The 18,697-nt window shown below is 44.8% G+C and overlaps 1 protein-coding gene across 4 annotated transcripts in view; it reads right to left on the reverse strand.

Annotated features, from left to right (window-relative positions):
• RECK (reversion inducing cysteine rich protein with kazal motifs) overlaps nucleotides 1–18,697 on the reverse strand; it is a gene marked incomplete at its 5' end in the record, with an annotated part of 43,040 nt that overhangs the window by 3,535 nt on the left and 20,808 nt on the right. For all 4 annotated transcript variants that reach the window (XM_082194749.1, XM_082194750.1, XM_082194751.1 and 1 more), the window contains 13 exons: nucleotides 378–533; nucleotides 1,238–1,311; nucleotides 2,980–3,190; nucleotides 4,976–5,171; nucleotides 5,741–5,912; nucleotides 6,345–6,464; nucleotides 6,925–7,113; nucleotides 8,475–8,615; nucleotides 10,309–10,445; nucleotides 10,827–11,039; nucleotides 12,970–13,149; nucleotides 15,735–16,002; nucleotides 17,627–17,824. In XM_082194749.1, the coding sequence (XP_082050875.1) occupies nucleotides 378–533; nucleotides 1,238–1,311; nucleotides 2,980–3,190; nucleotides 4,976–5,171; nucleotides 5,741–5,912; nucleotides 6,345–6,464; nucleotides 6,925–7,113; nucleotides 8,475–8,615; nucleotides 10,309–10,445; nucleotides 10,827–11,039; nucleotides 12,970–13,149; nucleotides 15,735–16,002; nucleotides 17,627–17,824 (2,255 nt within the window). The remainder of the gene's footprint in view (nucleotides 1–377; nucleotides 534–1,237; nucleotides 1,312–2,979; nucleotides 3,191–4,975; nucleotides 5,172–5,740; nucleotides 5,913–6,344; nucleotides 6,465–6,924; nucleotides 7,114–8,474; nucleotides 8,616–10,308; nucleotides 10,446–10,826; nucleotides 11,040–12,969; nucleotides 13,150–15,734; nucleotides 16,003–17,626; nucleotides 17,825–18,697) is intronic.

Genomic DNA, 18,697 nt, shown 5'->3' on the forward strand with positions numbered 1-18,697 from the left:
AAAGTGGATTTCTTGATCCTAGCCCAGATTCTGATGGAATGGATACGATTTCATACCAGAACTCTCTCTAGGACCCAGATTCTGTTCCAGTCAGTGATGGGCAGTCAGCATCACTTCCTGGTGGTGGTCTCCCAGTGTTTTGATTAGTAGTTAGCTCCACGGCATCTGCCCAGTTTCAGCTTTAGGAAGCAGGTGTGAGACAGAGTTGCTCTGGTGCATGGTCTCCACAGGAGTCTAATTAACTCATTGGAGCAATTGGTTGGAGCTCTAAGCTGTTTTGTTCTTATATATTTGCAGTGTTTCATTATTAACATTTATGCCTAACAAGATAGATAAAGCCCCATGCAATCCTCCGCCCCCCCCATGGTGAATTATACCTGAAGAGGCTTAGGGTTTTGATCAACAGGTGTGATGAGGATCACGATTTCAGATTCTATGCTGAAGTATCCAAAAACATCACACTGTGGCACAGACACATGGAGGCGGATCTTTTGAAGAATTTCAAGTACAGTGATTGGCCTTTCTTTGTTTACCTGGAAGAAGAATGAAATTTCTGTACCATTAATGACATTTTACAAAATTGTGTTAATCTGCTAGAGAGATAATAAGCTGGTATCATTAGGAAAAAAGATGCATTTCCCATCAATAGAGATTTGCCAAGTGAGTACAAATATCTTTTCAGATGCAAAAGGCATCGTTTTTCCTAACTCTACTAACTTTTCATCCATTACAGAAAGTACACGTTTCTGACAACTCCACACTCAATAATATATAAACAAATCTGGTGATCTGGGGACTGGGAAAAGTCCTCCTTTTCACTACAAGAATGTTGAGTGTCTGGCATACCAAGTGGTTATAAACACACTATGGGAGGCAATCACTTGGCAGGTAGCCTTCAATATCCACCCCCATTGCAGATATAGGCTGCACAGTGCACATGCAAGAGCGTCCCTTTTTTATGACTAAGATCATAGCATCCACTAGTAAAGCCTTGTTTGAACTCACCCCATTTCAATTGCAGTTGTAAATTACATTGAATGCCTTTTCAGACAGAACTGGGTGCTGGACTACAGCCATAATACCAGTGCCATTTTTCAAGAGAAAGAGGTGCCAGAACTCACTATGAAGGTTTCCTTCATTCTCTTAGAATGGCAGTGGTGCTCACCTGAGAGTTTCTGGCTGAAAAAAGCCCTGTATAATACTATAAAGTTGTCATAAGAAAACTTGAGGTACTTACCTTGGCGAAGGTATCCAGCTTTTCTTTATCATACAAGACCCTGAGTATTGCAGCATACAAAGAACAGCAAGCCCCTGCATAACAAGCAGACCCCCAGAGAGAGACAGAGTAGAGTGACTTGTAAAAGGAATGTACAGCTTATGGGTTCATCTTGAGTTCTCTAAAAATGCCAGAGGACTGTAAGGATCCTGGTGGGGGATACTGAAGGCCCATCTATCCAACATCCTGCTTCACACAGTGATCAACCAGATGCAAAACGTGAAGGCAACAGCCCTTTCATGGACACAGCTGCATACATGTCATCAAGCTCGAATGTGTGCAGGCAGAGGAGAGTGACCAAGGGGATAAAGTGTCTGGAAAGCAAGCCTTATGAGGAACGGTGGAGGAGAGAAGAGTGAGAAGTGGCATGATAGCGCCTTCAAATATCTGAAAGGCTGTCACATGGGAGACAGAGCCAGAGGGTAGGAAGAAGCTAAGGGATTCAAATTACGAGAAAGGAGATTCCAACTAAATATTAGAAAGAATATTCTGACCAAGTTTTGCTTTGTTTTCTCGGATGTATTTATCATGTTACTGTTAAAAAACCCCAATAACGTAATTAATAATAATAAAAAATAAATATGCATTTTTTAAAAAGATAAAAAAGAAAGACCATTCTAACAGTAAGGGCTGTTTGATAGTGGAACGGACCCCCTCAGAAGGCAATGGACTCTCCTTCATTGGAATTTTTTAAACGGATGTTGGATGACCATCTGTCTTGGATTCTTCAGCTGTGATTCCTGCATTGCAGGGGGTTGGACTAGATGACCCTTGGGGCCCCAACTCTACAATTCTCTCAAAGGTAAAGGGACCCCTGACCATTAGGTCCAGTCGCAGACGACTCTGGGGTTGCAGCGCTCATCTCGCTTTATTGGCTGAGAGAGCCGGCGTACAGCTTCCGGGTCATGTGGCCAGCATGACTAAGCCACTTCTGGTGAACCAGAGCAGCGCACGGAAACGTTGTTTACCTTCCCGCCGGAGTGGTACCTATTTATCTACTTGCAATTTGACATGCTTTCGAACTGCTAGGTGGGCAGGAGCAGGGACCGAGCAACGGGAGCTCACCCCGTCGCGGGGATCTGAACCGCTGACCTTCTGATCTCAAGCCCAAGAGGCTCAGTGGTTTAGACCACAGTTCCTTAGCAGGTCTAATTCTCTAAGCTTATACCATATAAGCTAATACCTATAAACATGTCTTATGGCAGCAGATTCTAGTAAGTTAAAAATATGTTGAAAGAAGAATGAAAATGAACAGTTCATGGATTCTACGACTACTTCTGTTCTAAACATTTGTAACTCAAGCACAAGCCAGGGCTTGAGTGCACATCAGTTTTACACATTTGTATGGTGTTGGCTTGCAGGATGGGACCTTTCTGTACATGACTTGTACTGAACTGCTCTTGAATCCTCAGATTTACACAGCAATGTGAGAACTATCTCCGGATTTGTCAGATTGCTTTTCTTCCACAGAAGAGGGGAGAAAGACTGCACTGGAGAGCAGGCCACTCTGTGCACATACCTCCCCAAGGTGAAAACAGAAAACGTATGATTATGGGTTCACCCAAGAGCTGCTCCCACTAGACTGTCTATCAGGAAATCTAATACAGGTAAGCAAGGCATCCAAAACTATGCTCCTTCTAACAGGTCCCACTCCACTACTTTTCTATGGCTGCCTTTCAGAATAGCAATATCCGTTTTCTGACCTGGTGGGGTTACTGACTTGTATCCAGTTGCTGCAAGACGAGGACATGTAACAGACGCACATTCTCCTTGATAACTGTAGTCAGAAAGGACTCCTACAGCTTGACAAGGTCCCTTGTAGTCTATAGCCACACGATCAGAATACGCAGCGCACACATTGTTGTAGGTTTCACCATTATGGCCACATACCAAATCAACTGATTTGCAAAATGACTGGAAAATGGAACAAAGCGGAAAATGGAAACAGTATAGATCTACAGTTCATAGCAAATTAAATGCATAATGTAATCTCTGAAACTACTCAGCAAACTATCTGTATACAATTACCAGAAACTGGATAAAAATATATTAAAGTTCTGTTCCACCTTTCTCCCAAAATAACCTAAGCTAGCAAATGCCAAAGTGATAAATCAATACTATTAAAAATAAAATGAACATCTATTTGAAACATCTAAAAACATGAACATTTGAAAATGCCTAAAGCAGTCACATGCCCTCACAGTTAACAATGTCAAGGTTGCCAGAAATTGTATCTTTCAGTCAGCAAATGCCTGGGGGAACAGGAATGTTTTAACGTTCTTCCTAAAAGTTAGAGAAACAGCTGTATCTCAGGGAGGGCATTTCCAGGCACCTCCCAGTGGCAGTACCATCAATGGTTCCCTGCCTATTGTGGGGCCTGAAACTGTTGATACTGGGGGAAGTGACTTGAATAAGCCACTTCAGGGAAGAAAAAAGCAGTTCTGTGAAAACTTCTCTAAGCCTACTGAGAAAGTGAAAAGCTATGGACTTCATTAGTAAAATCATTGTTTTACGCTGCCATTGACCCTACTTTAGGCTTTGTGAATGCCTGCAGGTCACAGTAGTTCAACTTTAAAAGAATTGTGGAAAAAAGCTCTGACTGAATTTAAAATAGTGAAGGATGCCAGAAACAAAGGAAAGCTGAAGAACCTTCCTACAATACTGTGCTGAATTGCTTTCAACTGTAGACTGCAAACTACCGCATTTTTCGCTCTATAAGATGCACCAGACCACAAGACGCACCTAGTTTTTGGAGGAGGAAAACAAGAAAAAAAATATTCTGAATCTCAGAAGCCAGAACAACAAGAGGGATCGCTGCGCAGTGAAAGCAGCAATCCCTCTTGCTGTTCTGGCTTCTGGGACAGCTGCGCAGCCTGCATTCGCTCCATAAGACGCACACGCATTTCCCCTTACTTTTTAGGAGGGAAAAAGTGAGTCTTATAGAGCAAAAAATACGGTATCTTTTTCCTAGATAGTATGATCTCTTACAATCCCCAGGACATCATAAAAATACCTATGTTTTTGACAGGGAGCCCCAATGGGCTGTTTGACATGGCTACATGTTGGCTCAACAGTAATAATTTTAAAAGCCGCGGAGAGAAAGCAGACAAAATGCCCAAGATGATGCTCAGCTATACTATTTGAGTACAGGTGGAGAATCAAATGAATGAACACTCCCCTAAATAGAATACTGCTTACATGTATAAAACTTGCAAGAAGGCTGAAAGTTAGTTTTGTCTTTAACATGCACTTCTGCACGTCTGAGAAACATTTTTATGGAGGTGGATTCAAACACCTGACCCAGTCTGAAATTGTATAACCAACTAACAGATATTAGGTGGTATTAATACTCCCAATACTTTGGTTTCTACCATTATAGTAGTACTATAAATATCAAAATTAAGATGGAGTTTGAGGAGTAACAGAAGTTCCAAATCAGTAATTTGACACCTCAAAGCCCCAGAAGGACTGTGCCATTATCCATAGTGACTAGCAGTTTAAGCTCAGGTGGCACAGTGCGAATAAATGCCTTTTTAATAAAATATATGGTGCATTCAAATTCTCTCACCTGGTTAAATATAACACAGAGGAAGCACAAAGCAGGAAAAAAGACCCAGAGAGGAACAAGTTTGGTTGGGTCCACCTTAACAGTGGAACAATAAAAACCATATTTAAGTAATGTGAAAGATTATTCCATACCTGACATGGACCTTTGTATGATACACTTTTCCCTTTTTGGTGTAGAACACATGGACTGCTATATTCTATATTGTCTGTATCACAAACAGGATCTCGCAACTGGTCACCACAACTGAATTGTCTGGGCACACATTCGTACTGGTTACATCCAAACTTCTCAAAACTCGTTAAGCAAACCTGTGGCTTTGGTATACATCTGGATTAAATAATATTTACATGTTATTTGTTATTTTTCAAAAAAACAACAACAACAGATTGAGATAATTTTGGAAAAAGCAGAGGTTAACGCTGGCCCCAAAAGAGTGGCAGAAAAGTAATGTGCCAAAAATATTTAAGTACCCAGTTGCATTACAAACACAAAAAGAATTCCAGCCCTCTATAAACCTAAGAATTTATGTTGTTCTTGTAGACAGAAGGGCACTGCATATGTAGTTGTATGCTTCACTTCCAGGGTGCAGGAAGACGGGGTGAAAGATCACATTCTCTGAGGTGGGACCTCTCACGACTCTCCCAATAGCAAATCTACGGCAACCAATTACTTACAAAAAATAACACAATAGGAAGGAAACTGCAAGAAAAAACAAATGGGCAAAATCGAAATCTCCTCTTGAAAATGATCGATGTACAAGTTAAGCAGAACACCTACTGACTGATATGGTGACTAGTTTGAATTCATCCTTGTCTGTACGTAAGCCAAATTATGTTATGGCACAACTGAATTTTTATAAGCAAGCTAGAGTGCTACAGATTTTCTTAAATATTTACCTCTGATTTTTAAGACAGGGATTAGGGTTGCAAGGATCCTTGGAGATGCAGGATCCAAATTCAAACTGATTGTCCTGAAGCCCAACACAACGTGCTATACATACGCTTGGATAGGTACGACCGTTCTGTCCACACACTGGGACAAACTGATCAGCACAGTTACATGGCAGACCTGAAAGAGTTAAAGCTTTTGTTAGGAACTTGCAGATTCCCAAAGAGGATGGAATTCTGAGGTGTGTTCTCCTAATATCTATAGCAAAAGCGCAGACTAGCAAGCCTGATTTGAACGGCCATGATCCAACACAGAGTTTAACCACACTTAAGCCCACTGAAATAAAAGAATGTAATCGCACAGCCGTGTTGGGAGCATGGCTCTTCTTTTTTAAATATGTTACAGGAAGATATGAACATTCATTTATTATTAGAATTATGGGATTTGCTTTAACTGCTGGATTCTGAATACTGGACAAGCCACTGAACTGTCTTCAATAGCAGCCTCAAAGAGTTGCTACAGGGAATATCTGGGCAAAGTACAGCCAGAAAATAAAATGCACCACACACACACACACACACACACACACACACACACACACACAAATCCTACCTGTAATGTCATGCTCATCATCTGAGTTGTATTCATTTAGACACTGGCGAGTGGAGCAGATCAGATTCCCAGCAAAACAAGAACAGACATTGCAACCTATTTTGAAAGGTTTTCCGTGGCCTTAAAATAAAACAAATGCATTAATAAAGAGGTGCTTCAGGGAAAAGCTGAAACAACAGTCTGCACCCTACAGGGAGCAAAACTCTCCAACTGGAAGGTCCCAGGGGGAGGAGAGAGGAATAGCCAGACAAAGATGAAAGGTGGCAGGCAAGAGAACTATTGCCACTGCTCTGTCACCCTGCACCTCCTCAGATAAAGCAAGGGGGGGGGGAAGGCCCCAAGGTGCCCCCATTTACTCTGGACTCCTGGCTCTCCCTCACGTATATAACTTCACCTACCTAGGGAAGCTGGCCAGGAACAAAACTCTTAACAACCACCAAGTCTAAGACACTGAAGATCCCAACGTAAACTTTGCTTCCTGAGGCTGAGCCAGTTTGGGAGTTGCACTCTCAAATGCCCTTCCTTATGCTACCAGAGAACAGGAAATTTTCAGAGCTTAATAATCTGCAACAGTACATACCTTTTCTTTCCCCTCCAACAATGCATGATTTTTGGAGGTCAACACAGTGCAGTTCCATACAGTTTTCCAGCAGCCCACTCTGGCCACAGGTGCAGATCTTATAGCAACCAACGTCTCCTGCAGAGGACGGGACCTGGATGAGGGTACCTTGGCGGACAATAAAATCGGAAGCTTCGCCCAACTTGCAGCCTGTGCAAAGATGGCAAAGTGTTACTGAACTACAGACGATTATGTTCCAGAAATATTTAAAGGCTTTTACATAGCAAGAAAGACTACACATGTAAAAAATTATTTTGGGAAAAGGTGTAGCATACTACTTTACATTTGAAGGTACAGAAGACCTTCAATGTCTCACCTCAAGCCCACCATGCTTATGAAGACAATACATGTAAATCTCTCTGAATTCATTGGGATTTACTATAAATTTCAAAATGTTAGCCTTTCAGTCTAACACTTCAGTCTTAAACACATTTACATGGGAAAGGCCTCACTGGAGGTTTATTTTATTTTATTATGTTACATTTCTAAACAAAAAAATCTGTCACTTTGTATTTCTTAGTACAGAAAGTATTGATCTGATGTGTAGAGATCCTTCCTATTCTAATTAATTCAAGAGGGTTCTTTCTGGAAGCTTCTCTGTGTGAAAGAAACAGTGTGCATGCGCACGAAAGCTGATACCCAGAACAAACTTAGTTGGTCTCTAAGGTGCTACTGGACAATTTTTTAATTTAAACAATTCATGATGTTTGGGTTATTCCTTCAGAGAAGCTGGCTTGAACTGGTCCTGTTATCTTTTCTGTCAAGGCCAGAAGCAGCCTGGGTTTCACTCTTTTCTGTCTCTCTTTCCTTCTCGTGTGTTGTTCTATATAAGTGTTAAGTGTCTTGTTATAAATTATTTGCTTAAACTTATAAGTTAAGTCTGCTGCAACTGGATTTCTTATGGACAGTGCCAATTGTGAATGTATTGGATTTGTGACCATTATGCTTGTTTGCCTTCAGTAGCAGTAAAGCTCTGCTGGGTGAACTACAATTGCCTTTAGTCTGTTTTTTGGAATCCCGCAATGTTTTTAAGTTTTTACTCTGCTAACTATGAGCTGGAGTTCTGCTCTGTATCAATATTGAGTAGAATACATGGCAAAATCATCCAAGGCAGCTGACTTGTTAAAGTAAGAGTATGTTAAATGTAATCAAATAAAACAGCTCCCTCTCATAACTCCCAAAGAACAATTCAAACAACAAATTATATAAAATATTCCTTAAAAAAACAGCCGTAAAAGATCTCCACATGTCAATAACATTGCCTATCTAAAAGCCACCTAAAAAAGAAACTATTGGTGGCGGATGCCAAAGAATACTACAGGAAAGGCCTCTCTCTTCTGCCCCCCGTTCTCAGTTAATTAGGCAATGGGCAAACCAGGAGAGCCTTAATATCAATTCTGAAAATTCTAATGTTGTTCTTGGATTATCAGAATCCTACATACAGCTAACAGAGTTCTTTCTAAAAACAAACCTGCAAATATAGCTGGGAGTGCAACAATTGTATTACTTACCCTGTATACAAAAATAAGGAAGACAAGGTTCCCCAGCCAGACATCCTTTTCTATTTACTTCACATAACTGATTGGCAGCACAAGGATTTGGGTTACAGGGGTGTGTAACATCATCCACAATGTTTCCTAGAGTGCTTGGGCCTGAAAAGACAAGCGAGTTAAATAGAGGTCATCTACAGAGCGGAAAACAAAGTGGTGACATGGTAGCCTAGTTCACATATACCTTGGTTTAGGAACAGCTTAGTTTATGAACAACTTGGATTAAGAATACTGCAAACCTGGAAGTAGGTGTTTTGGTTTGTGAACTTTGTCATGAAAGCAGAAAATGTTCCGCTTCCTGTTGAGTGTAAATTGAGTCCCCCGCTGCTATGGGAAAGCACGCCTTGGTTTAAGAACGCTTTGGTTTAAGAACAGACTTCCGCAACAGATTAAGGTACCAGTGTAATGCTAAACCGTAAGTGAGCACTATGTGCATATAAGCCTCTGCAAATCTGAGCAAAGCCTCAAGGCTCAAGCACTCCAGCACATATGCGCAGCACATGGAGCCTTACAAAAGGACAGTGTGTGTGGACTCTCCGCTCCCTGACCAGGGCAAAAAGACTGATACTGATGAATTGGAAAAATAAAAATGTGGCTCCCTTCTACAGTTGGATCGAAGACCTATACAAACTCACAACATACAAACAACTTGCATATAAACACAGACTTGCCATGGACAAATTCAATGATATTTGGAATCCCTTCTTACAAACAATGTAATAGGTTAAGATCTGGTGAATTACAGTAACAACTTTGTAAAGTATAGAGTCTTGGTTTTCTTCCCTTTCCCTCTTTACTTTGCCTTCTACACGGGTGCTGTCTCTCTTTTATTTATGTCTCACCGTCTTGAGTGCACACATAATTATGTATTTTTCTAACTTTCAATAAAGAAGAAAAAAAGATTGCTGAGTGCATGTAAAGTGCCTGGCAGCTCCTTCCTAGATTTCCTTGGCATCAGGCTGCACGGTGCTTCACTTTACAGGCTACCTGTGCATATGGACGAGTTAAGCCAGTTAAGGGAGATCAAAATGTGAAGCTGCACATGCTCAGAGTATTTTCTTTTTCGTTATGAGCACCAATAAAATGCTTGTGTGTGTGTTTTTTAAAAAAGCTCAATTACTCCCCCTCATCTTCCTGTGTTGTTGGGGGGGGGGACACATGTAGGGGGTTGGATTAGATGACTCTCTAGGATGCTTCTAACCTTACAATCCCCTCCAATTCTAGTTCTATGATTCTGCTTTTTAACAGTTCTGTAGACGTGTTTGTGAATTCTAACTTCAACACATAAGGTTAGTTCTTCAGTACAGGCGTCCCCCCACTTACATGGGGGTTATGTTTTGGGGCCCCGCACACATAAGTGAAAATTGCATTAAGTGGGGAGCACCCTCTAAAAAGCCCATTTTCCCCTGCTCTCCTGCTCTCAGTCCCGCTCTCTCTCCACACAACTAGTTGAAGAGAGTTGAAGCCCTGGGGCTGCTGGGAGGCTGGAGGGCACTTGGGAACACAGCTGCTGCTGCTGCTGCTGCGCTACCACGTGTCTCAGCTGCTAGACAGGGAGGCCAAGCAGCCTAAACAAAGCCCTGCTGTGCCTCTGGTCTCTTTAGGGCTTTGTCCACCCTCAGTGAAATCTGCTTCAGGCTCCAGGGAGGGTATCTTCATGAGCCAGAAGGACTCACCAGCTCTCTCCTACCATTTCCTGGTTTGAATCTATTCATCTACTAACTTCCCACCACCGCGCATATACGTGGTTGCGTGCAAGTCGATCACGCATAAGTGAGGGGATGCCTGTACTTACGAACATATGTATCTAAAGGTATGCAAGTCTCCAAGTCATCGGTTGGAGACAGAAGTTCACAGATGCTTTCGGCCATGTGTCCCTCAGGAAATTTGCTTAAATCTCCACATTTCTTGAGAATTTCCACGCAATCCGACCTTCAGAAACAACAAAGTATTTACACATTACACACATGTACACTGCTCAGATTGCATAGGCCAAGTTAATCCAATAAACTCTCTCTACCCCTAATACACATCCTGGTCTAATTCTAATAACTTCTTCTAAATACCCCCAATACCTTGGCCTTAGTTTAAGATTATATTTCCATATTCTCAAAATTAAGTTGTTCTGCTTTAGTTTTTATTATTGTTAAACCAGATTTATGTCCCTGCTGCTCGACTGTAAATTCTGGATACTTTTTTATTATTATTATCAACTAGTGCCCATCTAGTCCTGCTCTCACTGAGGCCATCTAGATGCAGGATTCTCCTCTCCTGCAGTTCCCAGCAACTGGAAGAACCCTGCCACCCACTTACTTGCAGATTATGCTCCCTCTAGATTTGCTGTGACACGGCTTTATCTGCAGTGAACAAGCAATCGCCTTCCACATTTCCGGCTGGCATTTTTTAATATCAAGAACAGGAATATTGATAAATGGCATCTTAATTGTTCCTTTCTCCCAAAGTTTCATGTCATTCATGGCTCCTTGGTCTGATTGGGCATTGCAGCTCCTGAAGAGTTCAGTTGGCCTTCAAGGAAAGATACAGTATGGAGTCATACAGAAAATGCTTTTGAACTCAGCATGAATGTTTATCCAGGCCAGAGACTGAATACCACCATCTCCTAACAAATCAATGGTCAGAGAGTTGTTGGTGCTAAGTCCCTTCCCGGAGGATACTTTAGACTTGTGTGCAGGGCCGTCCTATCCCGGGTGCCAGATTCCAAGGCTGCCCCCCTCAACCGCCACTGGAGAAGTGAAAAGTGGTTGCACCAGATTCTGGCAAGATCTCATGCAAGCCCTGTGAGATTGTGTGGAGGCTTCTGCAGATCTCATGGGGCTGCCACAAGATCTCACAGGGCTTGCATGAGATCTCGCTGCAATCCAGTAGCCGCAGCCACACAACACTGGTAAATGAGGCTTCAGTGGCGGGTGGCAAAGGGGGTCAGATGGTACACACACAGGGCAGGATCTTCCCACTTTGGCTTAGACGGTAAAATGGGATGGGCCACCTCTGCTTGTGTGTGCTGAGGGAAGGTGAAAGTGAGGAAGCCCAAGCCAGGAAGCTTGGGACATCAGCTCCTGAAGAAATGGTCTTCGGTCAGCTTGAAAGGATTCTGTACTTCTCTATAGCTTATGCCATTTATTTATTTTAGTATTTTAAAATTGAAAAACCACCTCGGTGCCTTGCCAGGAAGGTGCTGTACATAAACACAAGTGATCAATAATAGATTATTAATATTATGGAAGTCAGAGCCCAGCATCTGAGGACAAATACGTTAAGAATCAATTCTTAATATGTCTCAAATTAAGGGGCACAAAGCAATACATTATTAAGCATGTTAAACCCATAATATGTATTATTATTAATTATTAAAATACACATAATCAAACACGACATAGAAATCATTCTCTCTTTAAATCAAAATATAGTATTATAACAAGAACTTATAATCACAGTGATACGGCTGAGACATGTATCAATCAGAATAATATAAGCAGTTGAATAGTATATTGACATTTCATATCCTACCGATTATAAGTGAACTCTTTTCAGTAAAGTTGTCTGGAGAACATCCTTCCTTAAAGTGCTTATAATATGAATGTTTTGCTAGAAATGCTACAGTTTAAACTCACTGATCCTAGGGCAGTGCTGAAGTTCTTGAGTTCGAAAATGCTGTTGTTACTTGCCTTGCAACAGTAGGTGACCTATTCACCATTGCTAAAGCTTCCTGAAAGGTATGTTCCTTTACATACCTGAGAAGCATCATTTTCATGTGACGAGAAAGAGAGAAATGCTCAGAATCAGCCTTTTTAAAAGACTGTTTCTCATTTGACAAAATGAAACAGAAAACCCTAGGCTAGTAACCGACACAGTCGTATCTTGGAAGTAAAACAGAATCCATTCCAGAAGTCCGTTTGACTTCCCAACATTCCAACTTCTAAAGTGCGGCTTCAAATTAGCTGCAGGAAGCTCCTGCAGCCAATCAGAAGCTGTGGAAGCCGCAGCAGACGTTTGGCTTCCGAAAGAACGTTCGAAAACTGGAACACTCACTTCTGGTTTTTGATCGTTCGGGAGCCAAAATGTTTGACTCCCAAGGCATTTGGGAGCTGAGGTACATGTAAACCAGCTCCTATAAATCTAGAAGTAAACGCAAAATAAAAAACGATGAATTTGTAATCTATTGGCATAATATATAATCATGGTTATCTAAATTTTCAATCACAGTAAAATCACAGAGAGTTAGCAGACTCAGTGGTTGGAGGAAGATTGAACTCTCTTCTTCCAGCACCCAATAACAGCTTTTAACATTCTTTATAAAGCAACCATGTTCAAAATGGGAGGGGGGGAGCTCTCCAAATCCCACATTACCAAGTAAACTATACCAGCTCTACCTAATTATACATTTCATCCAAAAACAATATATTCTGAAGAAAATACTCAAGTGTACCTTTCCTACCTGTTATTAAAATTAGTGCAGTAAGTAAGATTTCTACAGCCCAGCTGACAAGGTTCACGTACATCTGCTAAACAGGTCAACATGGAAACTTCGACTGGGTTATACTCACAAAAGCGATCAAATTCTTGCCAGCTCTGTGTATTGCCCCAGCTGCTGCTATAAAGTTTAGTGCATAAATCTCTGTGGAAAAAGAAACACAAGGGAATAAAATGAAGACAAAACCTTGGATTATAATGCTTATGATTTAACTCACAAGATGTATTGCTCAAAATATGGTGTTCCTATACCATGGAAACATATGCAATTCTCTCTAGGTTACAGGATGTAGTTGATCTAGTAATTAAGGCTAAGAAATTGGGTCTGGCCAGATCGTTATTTCCTCCATTGCCTATGGGCCAAGTTTGGCTGGTGGCACTGGCGGGGTGTGTGTGTGCTGCTGCTGCTGCAGTTTGCCTGCAGCATTTGAAATCAAACCACGTGGGCAAAAAGCACAGCCTGCAGCTCAGCTGCCACCAATCAGCTGATTGCTGAGTTCTAAAAAATGTTTGACCTGGGGCTTTGCAAGCACTGGTAATTCGCAAGACCTGTTGTATATACAGTGGTACCCCGCAAGACGAATGCCTCGCAAGACGGAAAACCCGCAAGACGAAAGGGTTTTCTGTTTTGGAGGCGCTTCGCAAGACGAATTTCCCTATGGGCTTGCATCGCAAGATGAAAGCCCATAGGGAAATGCTGGCGGTCGGGAGCAAAGACTTTCGCCCACAGCCGGCCTTCAGAAGAGGACCTCTTCTGAAGGCCGGCGGGGGGCAAAAGTCTTTGCTCCCCCACGCCTGCCTTCCCCCCCGCCTGCCCCGGGAGATCTTAAAATGCTGGCGGGCGGGAGCGAAGCGTTCGCTGCCGACCCCCAGCATTTTAAAATCTCCCCGTGTCCCGGGAAGGTTTTAAAATTTTAAAATGCTGGGGGTCGGCAGCGCTTCGCTCCCGACCCCCAGCATTTTAAAACGCTGTTCCGAAGGGGGGGCGGAGACACCTGCCCCAGCCGCCCCACTTCGGAAAGCTGTTCCGAAGTGGGGAGGAGGGGCGGAGACACCTGCCCCAGCTGCCCCACTTCGGAAAGCTGTTCCGAAGTGGGGAGGGGGAGCGGAGACACCTGCCCCAGCCGCCCCACTTCGGAAAGCTGTTCCGAAGTGGGGAGGGGGGGCGGAGACACCTGCCCCAGCCGCCCCACTTCGGAAAGCTGTTCCGAAGTGGGGAGGGGGGGCGGAGACACCTGCACCAGCCGCCCCACTTCGGAAAGCTGTTCCGAAGTGGGGAGGGGGGGCGGAGACACCTGCACCAGCCGCCCCACTTCGGAAAGCTGTTCCGAAGTGGGGAGGGGGGGCGGAGACACCTGCCCCAGCCGCCCCACTTCGGAAAGCTGTTCCGAAGTGGGGAGGGGGGGCGGAGACACCTGCCCCAGCCGCCCCACTTCGGAAAGCTGTTCCGAAGTGGGGAGGGGGGGCGGAGACACCTGCCCCAGCCGCCCCACTTCGGAAAGCTGTTCCGAAGTGGGGAGGGGGGGCGGAGACACCTGCCCCAGCCGCCCCACTTCGGAAAGCTGTTCCGAAGTGGGGAGGGGGGGCGGAGACACCTGCCCCAGCCGCCCCACTTCGGAAAGCTGTTCCGAAGTGGGGAGGGGGGCGGGGACACCTGCCCCAGCCGCCCCACTTCGGAAAGCTGTTCCGAAGTGGGGCGGGGGGGCGGAGACACCTGCCCCAGCCGCCCCACTTCGGAAAGCTGTTCCGAAGTGGGGCGGGGGGCGGGGACACCTGCCCCAGCCGCCCCACTTCGGAAAGCTGTTCCGAAGTGGGGAGGAGGGGCGGAGACACCTGCCCCAGCCGCCCCACTTCGGAAAGCTGTTCCGAAGTGGGGAGGAGGGGCGGAGACACCTGCCCCAGCCGCCCCACTTCGGAAAGCTGTTCCGAAGTGGGGCGGGGGGGCGGGGACACCTGCCCCAGCCGCCCCACTTCGGAAAGCTGTTCCGAAGTGGGGCGGGGGGCGGGGACACCTGCCCCAGCCGCCCCACTTCGGAAAGCTGTTCCGAAGCGGGGTGGGGGGGCGGGAACACCTTCTGAAGGCGGGCAGGGGGCGAGAGTCTTTGTCCCCCCTGCCTGCCTTCCCAGGGGCTTTTAAATCGCCCCGGACAGCGGAGAAGTCCTCCGCTGTCCGGGGCGATTTTAAAATGCCGCCCGCCAGCATTCTAAGATCGCCCCGGACAGCGGAGAAGTCCTCCGCTGTCCCAGGGTTTTTTAAAATGCTGGGGGTGGGAAGAAAAGCCCTTGTCCCCCCCCCCCAGCCTTCAGAAGAGGTCCGGGGACAGACTGTCCCCGGACCTGGTCTGAAGGCGGTTTCCCTAGGAACGCATTAATTGATTTTCAATGCATTCCTATGGGAAACCGTGCATCGCAAGACGAAAAAACCGCAAGACGAAGAGACTTGCGGAACGAATTAATTTCGTCTTGCGAGGCACCACTGTAAGCGCTCTGCAAGCATGGACAATCAGACGATTGTTGGGTCTTATGGGGAACCATCCACAGGGCTTTGCAAGACAGAATGGTCAGATAATTTTCTAGGCTCCAACACAAGGAGAGGGCTCACAACATCCTTTGAAATCACAAGGTTCCCAGCCTCCCCAAGCCATAGGAGGAGCTGAATCCCATTTTGAAACATCAAGCACCCAAAAGAGAGCCTATAAAAGATGGAAAGAAAATGCAAAATGTACTCACCTACATATGGAAGTATTTGCTTTAGAACAGCAGTGTAATTTAGCACCATCCAGACCTGTTGAAGGTGGAGGGTGCAGAGTGACTCCAGGATGAACAGATCTTGAGCTCTCAAGGAAACATTGCCATAGAGGATCCTGTGGCAGAGGCATCGTTTTACAGCTTTCAATAAGTCCATCCACAATTTCAAGCTCTGTTTTCATTGACATCAGGATCCTTTTACAAGCTGTTTGGCAGGCATAATCTTCTGCTCTATCACAGCAGTATAAACCTAAATAGCAGAGAAGAAATAAATACTGCTACCTGTCACATAGATGTGTTTACATCACAGTGTCAAAACATCAGCACGTTAAAATTTAATATAATGCAATTAAAAATTGCTTTATATATAAAAATGCTGCATTGTATCTATTCTTTAAAGAGCAGGCAGAAAGATTGTTTTCCCCCCCTTCAGATTAGTGACTGCACCCTGCTTGTTCCACTTGCCGACCCTTCCCCCAACCTCCCACCAATCTCCTCCCTCCCAACAGTAACTAGTTAGACCAGGCACCCCCAACCTTCGGCCCTCCAGATGTTTTGGACTACAATTCACATCATCCCTGACCACTGGTCCTGTTAGCTAGGGATGATGGGAGTTGTAGGCCAAACATCTGGAGGGCCACAGGTTGGGGATGCCTGAGTTAGACCTTCCCTGTTCCACCTCATGCCACTATTGCTGGTACAGATCCGAAGTCTGCATTGAGCGGGAGAGCCCCCAAAGCAGGTGCCTTTGAGCAGAATGCTCTTACACAGAAGGAGGGAAAAGGCTTGAAAGGCATGAGAGACGGATGCCTCCCTCCCCACTCAGACCACACCAAGCCTCCCTCCCCTTAGAACTTCTGCCACAATTACTGCCTCAGTCTTATAGGGACTGTTCCTCCACTGCTTGCCTGGGTCTGCAGATACTCTCTGATGCTGCTATAAGGGCCCAGCAGCTCCCTGAAGACTGTCATCTTGCTGTTGTTCTCAGTGCCACCTGTCTGTGGCCAAGCAAACTGCAGCATGATGACCCTCTTACATGTTTATTCTACAGAAATAAAACAGATCACTCTCTAAAGAGCAACCACAGATCAGGAGATGAAGGTGTGGGTGCCCGAGGGACACTTCCCTCAGTTTGGCAGGTCCTGTGGGTTACCACCTCTACTCCAGGAGAATGTCTTCAATTCTTTTACTTTTGAAAGCAAATACAGAGAAATATATACCGTATTTTTCATCCTATAGGGCGCACTGGCCCATAGGACGCACCTCAGGTTTTTTTTGGGGGGGAATGAATTTAAAAAAATTATTCCCCCCCCCCCAGCCGCAGCTGCAGCCCCAAGCCTTCCGCACACCTGCCCGAAGCACGGGGCGCCCTCCAGAGGGCGCCCCATGCTTCAGGCAGCAGGCTGCCGCCCCAAGCCTCGCGCGCCCGGCGGGAGGTCCTGCCGGGCGCGCAAGGCTTGCGGACACCCACCCGAAGCAGGGGGCGCCCTCCGGAGGGCGCCCTGCGCTTCGGACTGCAGGCTGCTGCCCGCAAGCCTTGTGAGCCCACGGGAACTCCCGCCGGGCTTACAAGGCTTGCGGATAGCTTCCTGAAGCCTGGAGAGCTAGAGGGGTCGGTGCGCACCGACCCCTCTCACTCTCCAGGCTTCAGCAAAAGCCTGCATTCGCCCCATAGGACGCACACACATTTCCCCTTCATTTTTGGAGGGGAAAAAGTGCGTCCTATGGGGCGAAAAATACAGTAGATGAAAAATAAATTTGCAGTCCAAAACATGAAGAGAAAACCATGCTTACACTATAGATACCATAGCGTACTTCCACACATTAAGGTGCTAAAATTTTGCATGCCAAACTTGTATTTTTCTCATACTTACTATCTGTTGAATTTCTCATTGGATAGGACTGTGTGTAGTTGTTCACACAATGAATTAATTGTGGGCTAACGGAGGCACAGTAACTTTCAACAGCTTTGAACTGAGAAGGACCTGGAGAAGAGTCGGTTCGAAAGATTGCCTGGCAATATTCCCGGCAGTTTGTGTGATGACCAGCATAACTGCAACAAACTGATCCCACTAGAGGAGGGAAACACAAGCAAAGCAATGCATCACAAATAACTCTATTATTAGTGATGAAAATACAGAAATATGTTTATACTCTATCGTGGGGAAGGGGCAGAATCTAGTCAGTGTTCTGGATAGGCCAAATTTGACAGGTGAGTGGGGCCACCCACCTGCCAATCACCCACTGTCACAAAGACATTGTGCCCACACATGCACAACGTCCTGCCAGATGGGAAAAGCAGCTGATTGCCAAGGTACCTGTGAAGCTAGGTACAGAGCAATTTGCTGTGTTATTTCTGTGCAAGCTGCTTGCAGTGTTGTGCTAGATTCTTTTGCCTACTATATGAGAATTTGGCATTCTGGAGGGTGATAAAATTAGAAAGTAGAAAACAACAGCCATGAAGCCAAACCAAAACCAAAACCATTAAAATATTAAATGTTTTGGTAGTCCAGTGCTGCAGTGTGCTAACCAATAATAAAGCAAGGGATCAAGTTACTCTAACTGCTCCCACCCAGATAGATTACGATGTATGTTTTAGTGTGTCCACCCATAGGAATATATTAATGCAAATGATGGGAAACTCCATCCCCTCATCCACTTCCTAATTGTTATAAAATATGTAAAGCAAACTTTTCTTTTCTTTTCCCTTTTTTGATTAGTTACTTCTTTTAGTTCAGGGGCAGGCACTGGGTTTTTTGTTCTTCTTTCCTACTCCCTTCTACTTACTCTGCTCATACTTTTACCCACATGAAAGCCACAAGGCCTGGACTACTGTCTTGGACTGCTAACTATGAATTTTACTATAACCTCTAATATGCTATAGATACTATAACTAGATGAGCTGGAGGAAGTCAGGAGGAGACTGTGTTAACAACTGACTGACT

This window comes from Podarcis vaucheri (genome assembly GCF_965113315.1).
Source record: "Podarcis vaucheri genome assembly, chromosome: 13".
Classification (NCBI taxonomy): domain Eukaryota; kingdom Metazoa; phylum Chordata; class Lepidosauria; order Squamata; family Lacertidae; genus Podarcis; species Podarcis vaucheri.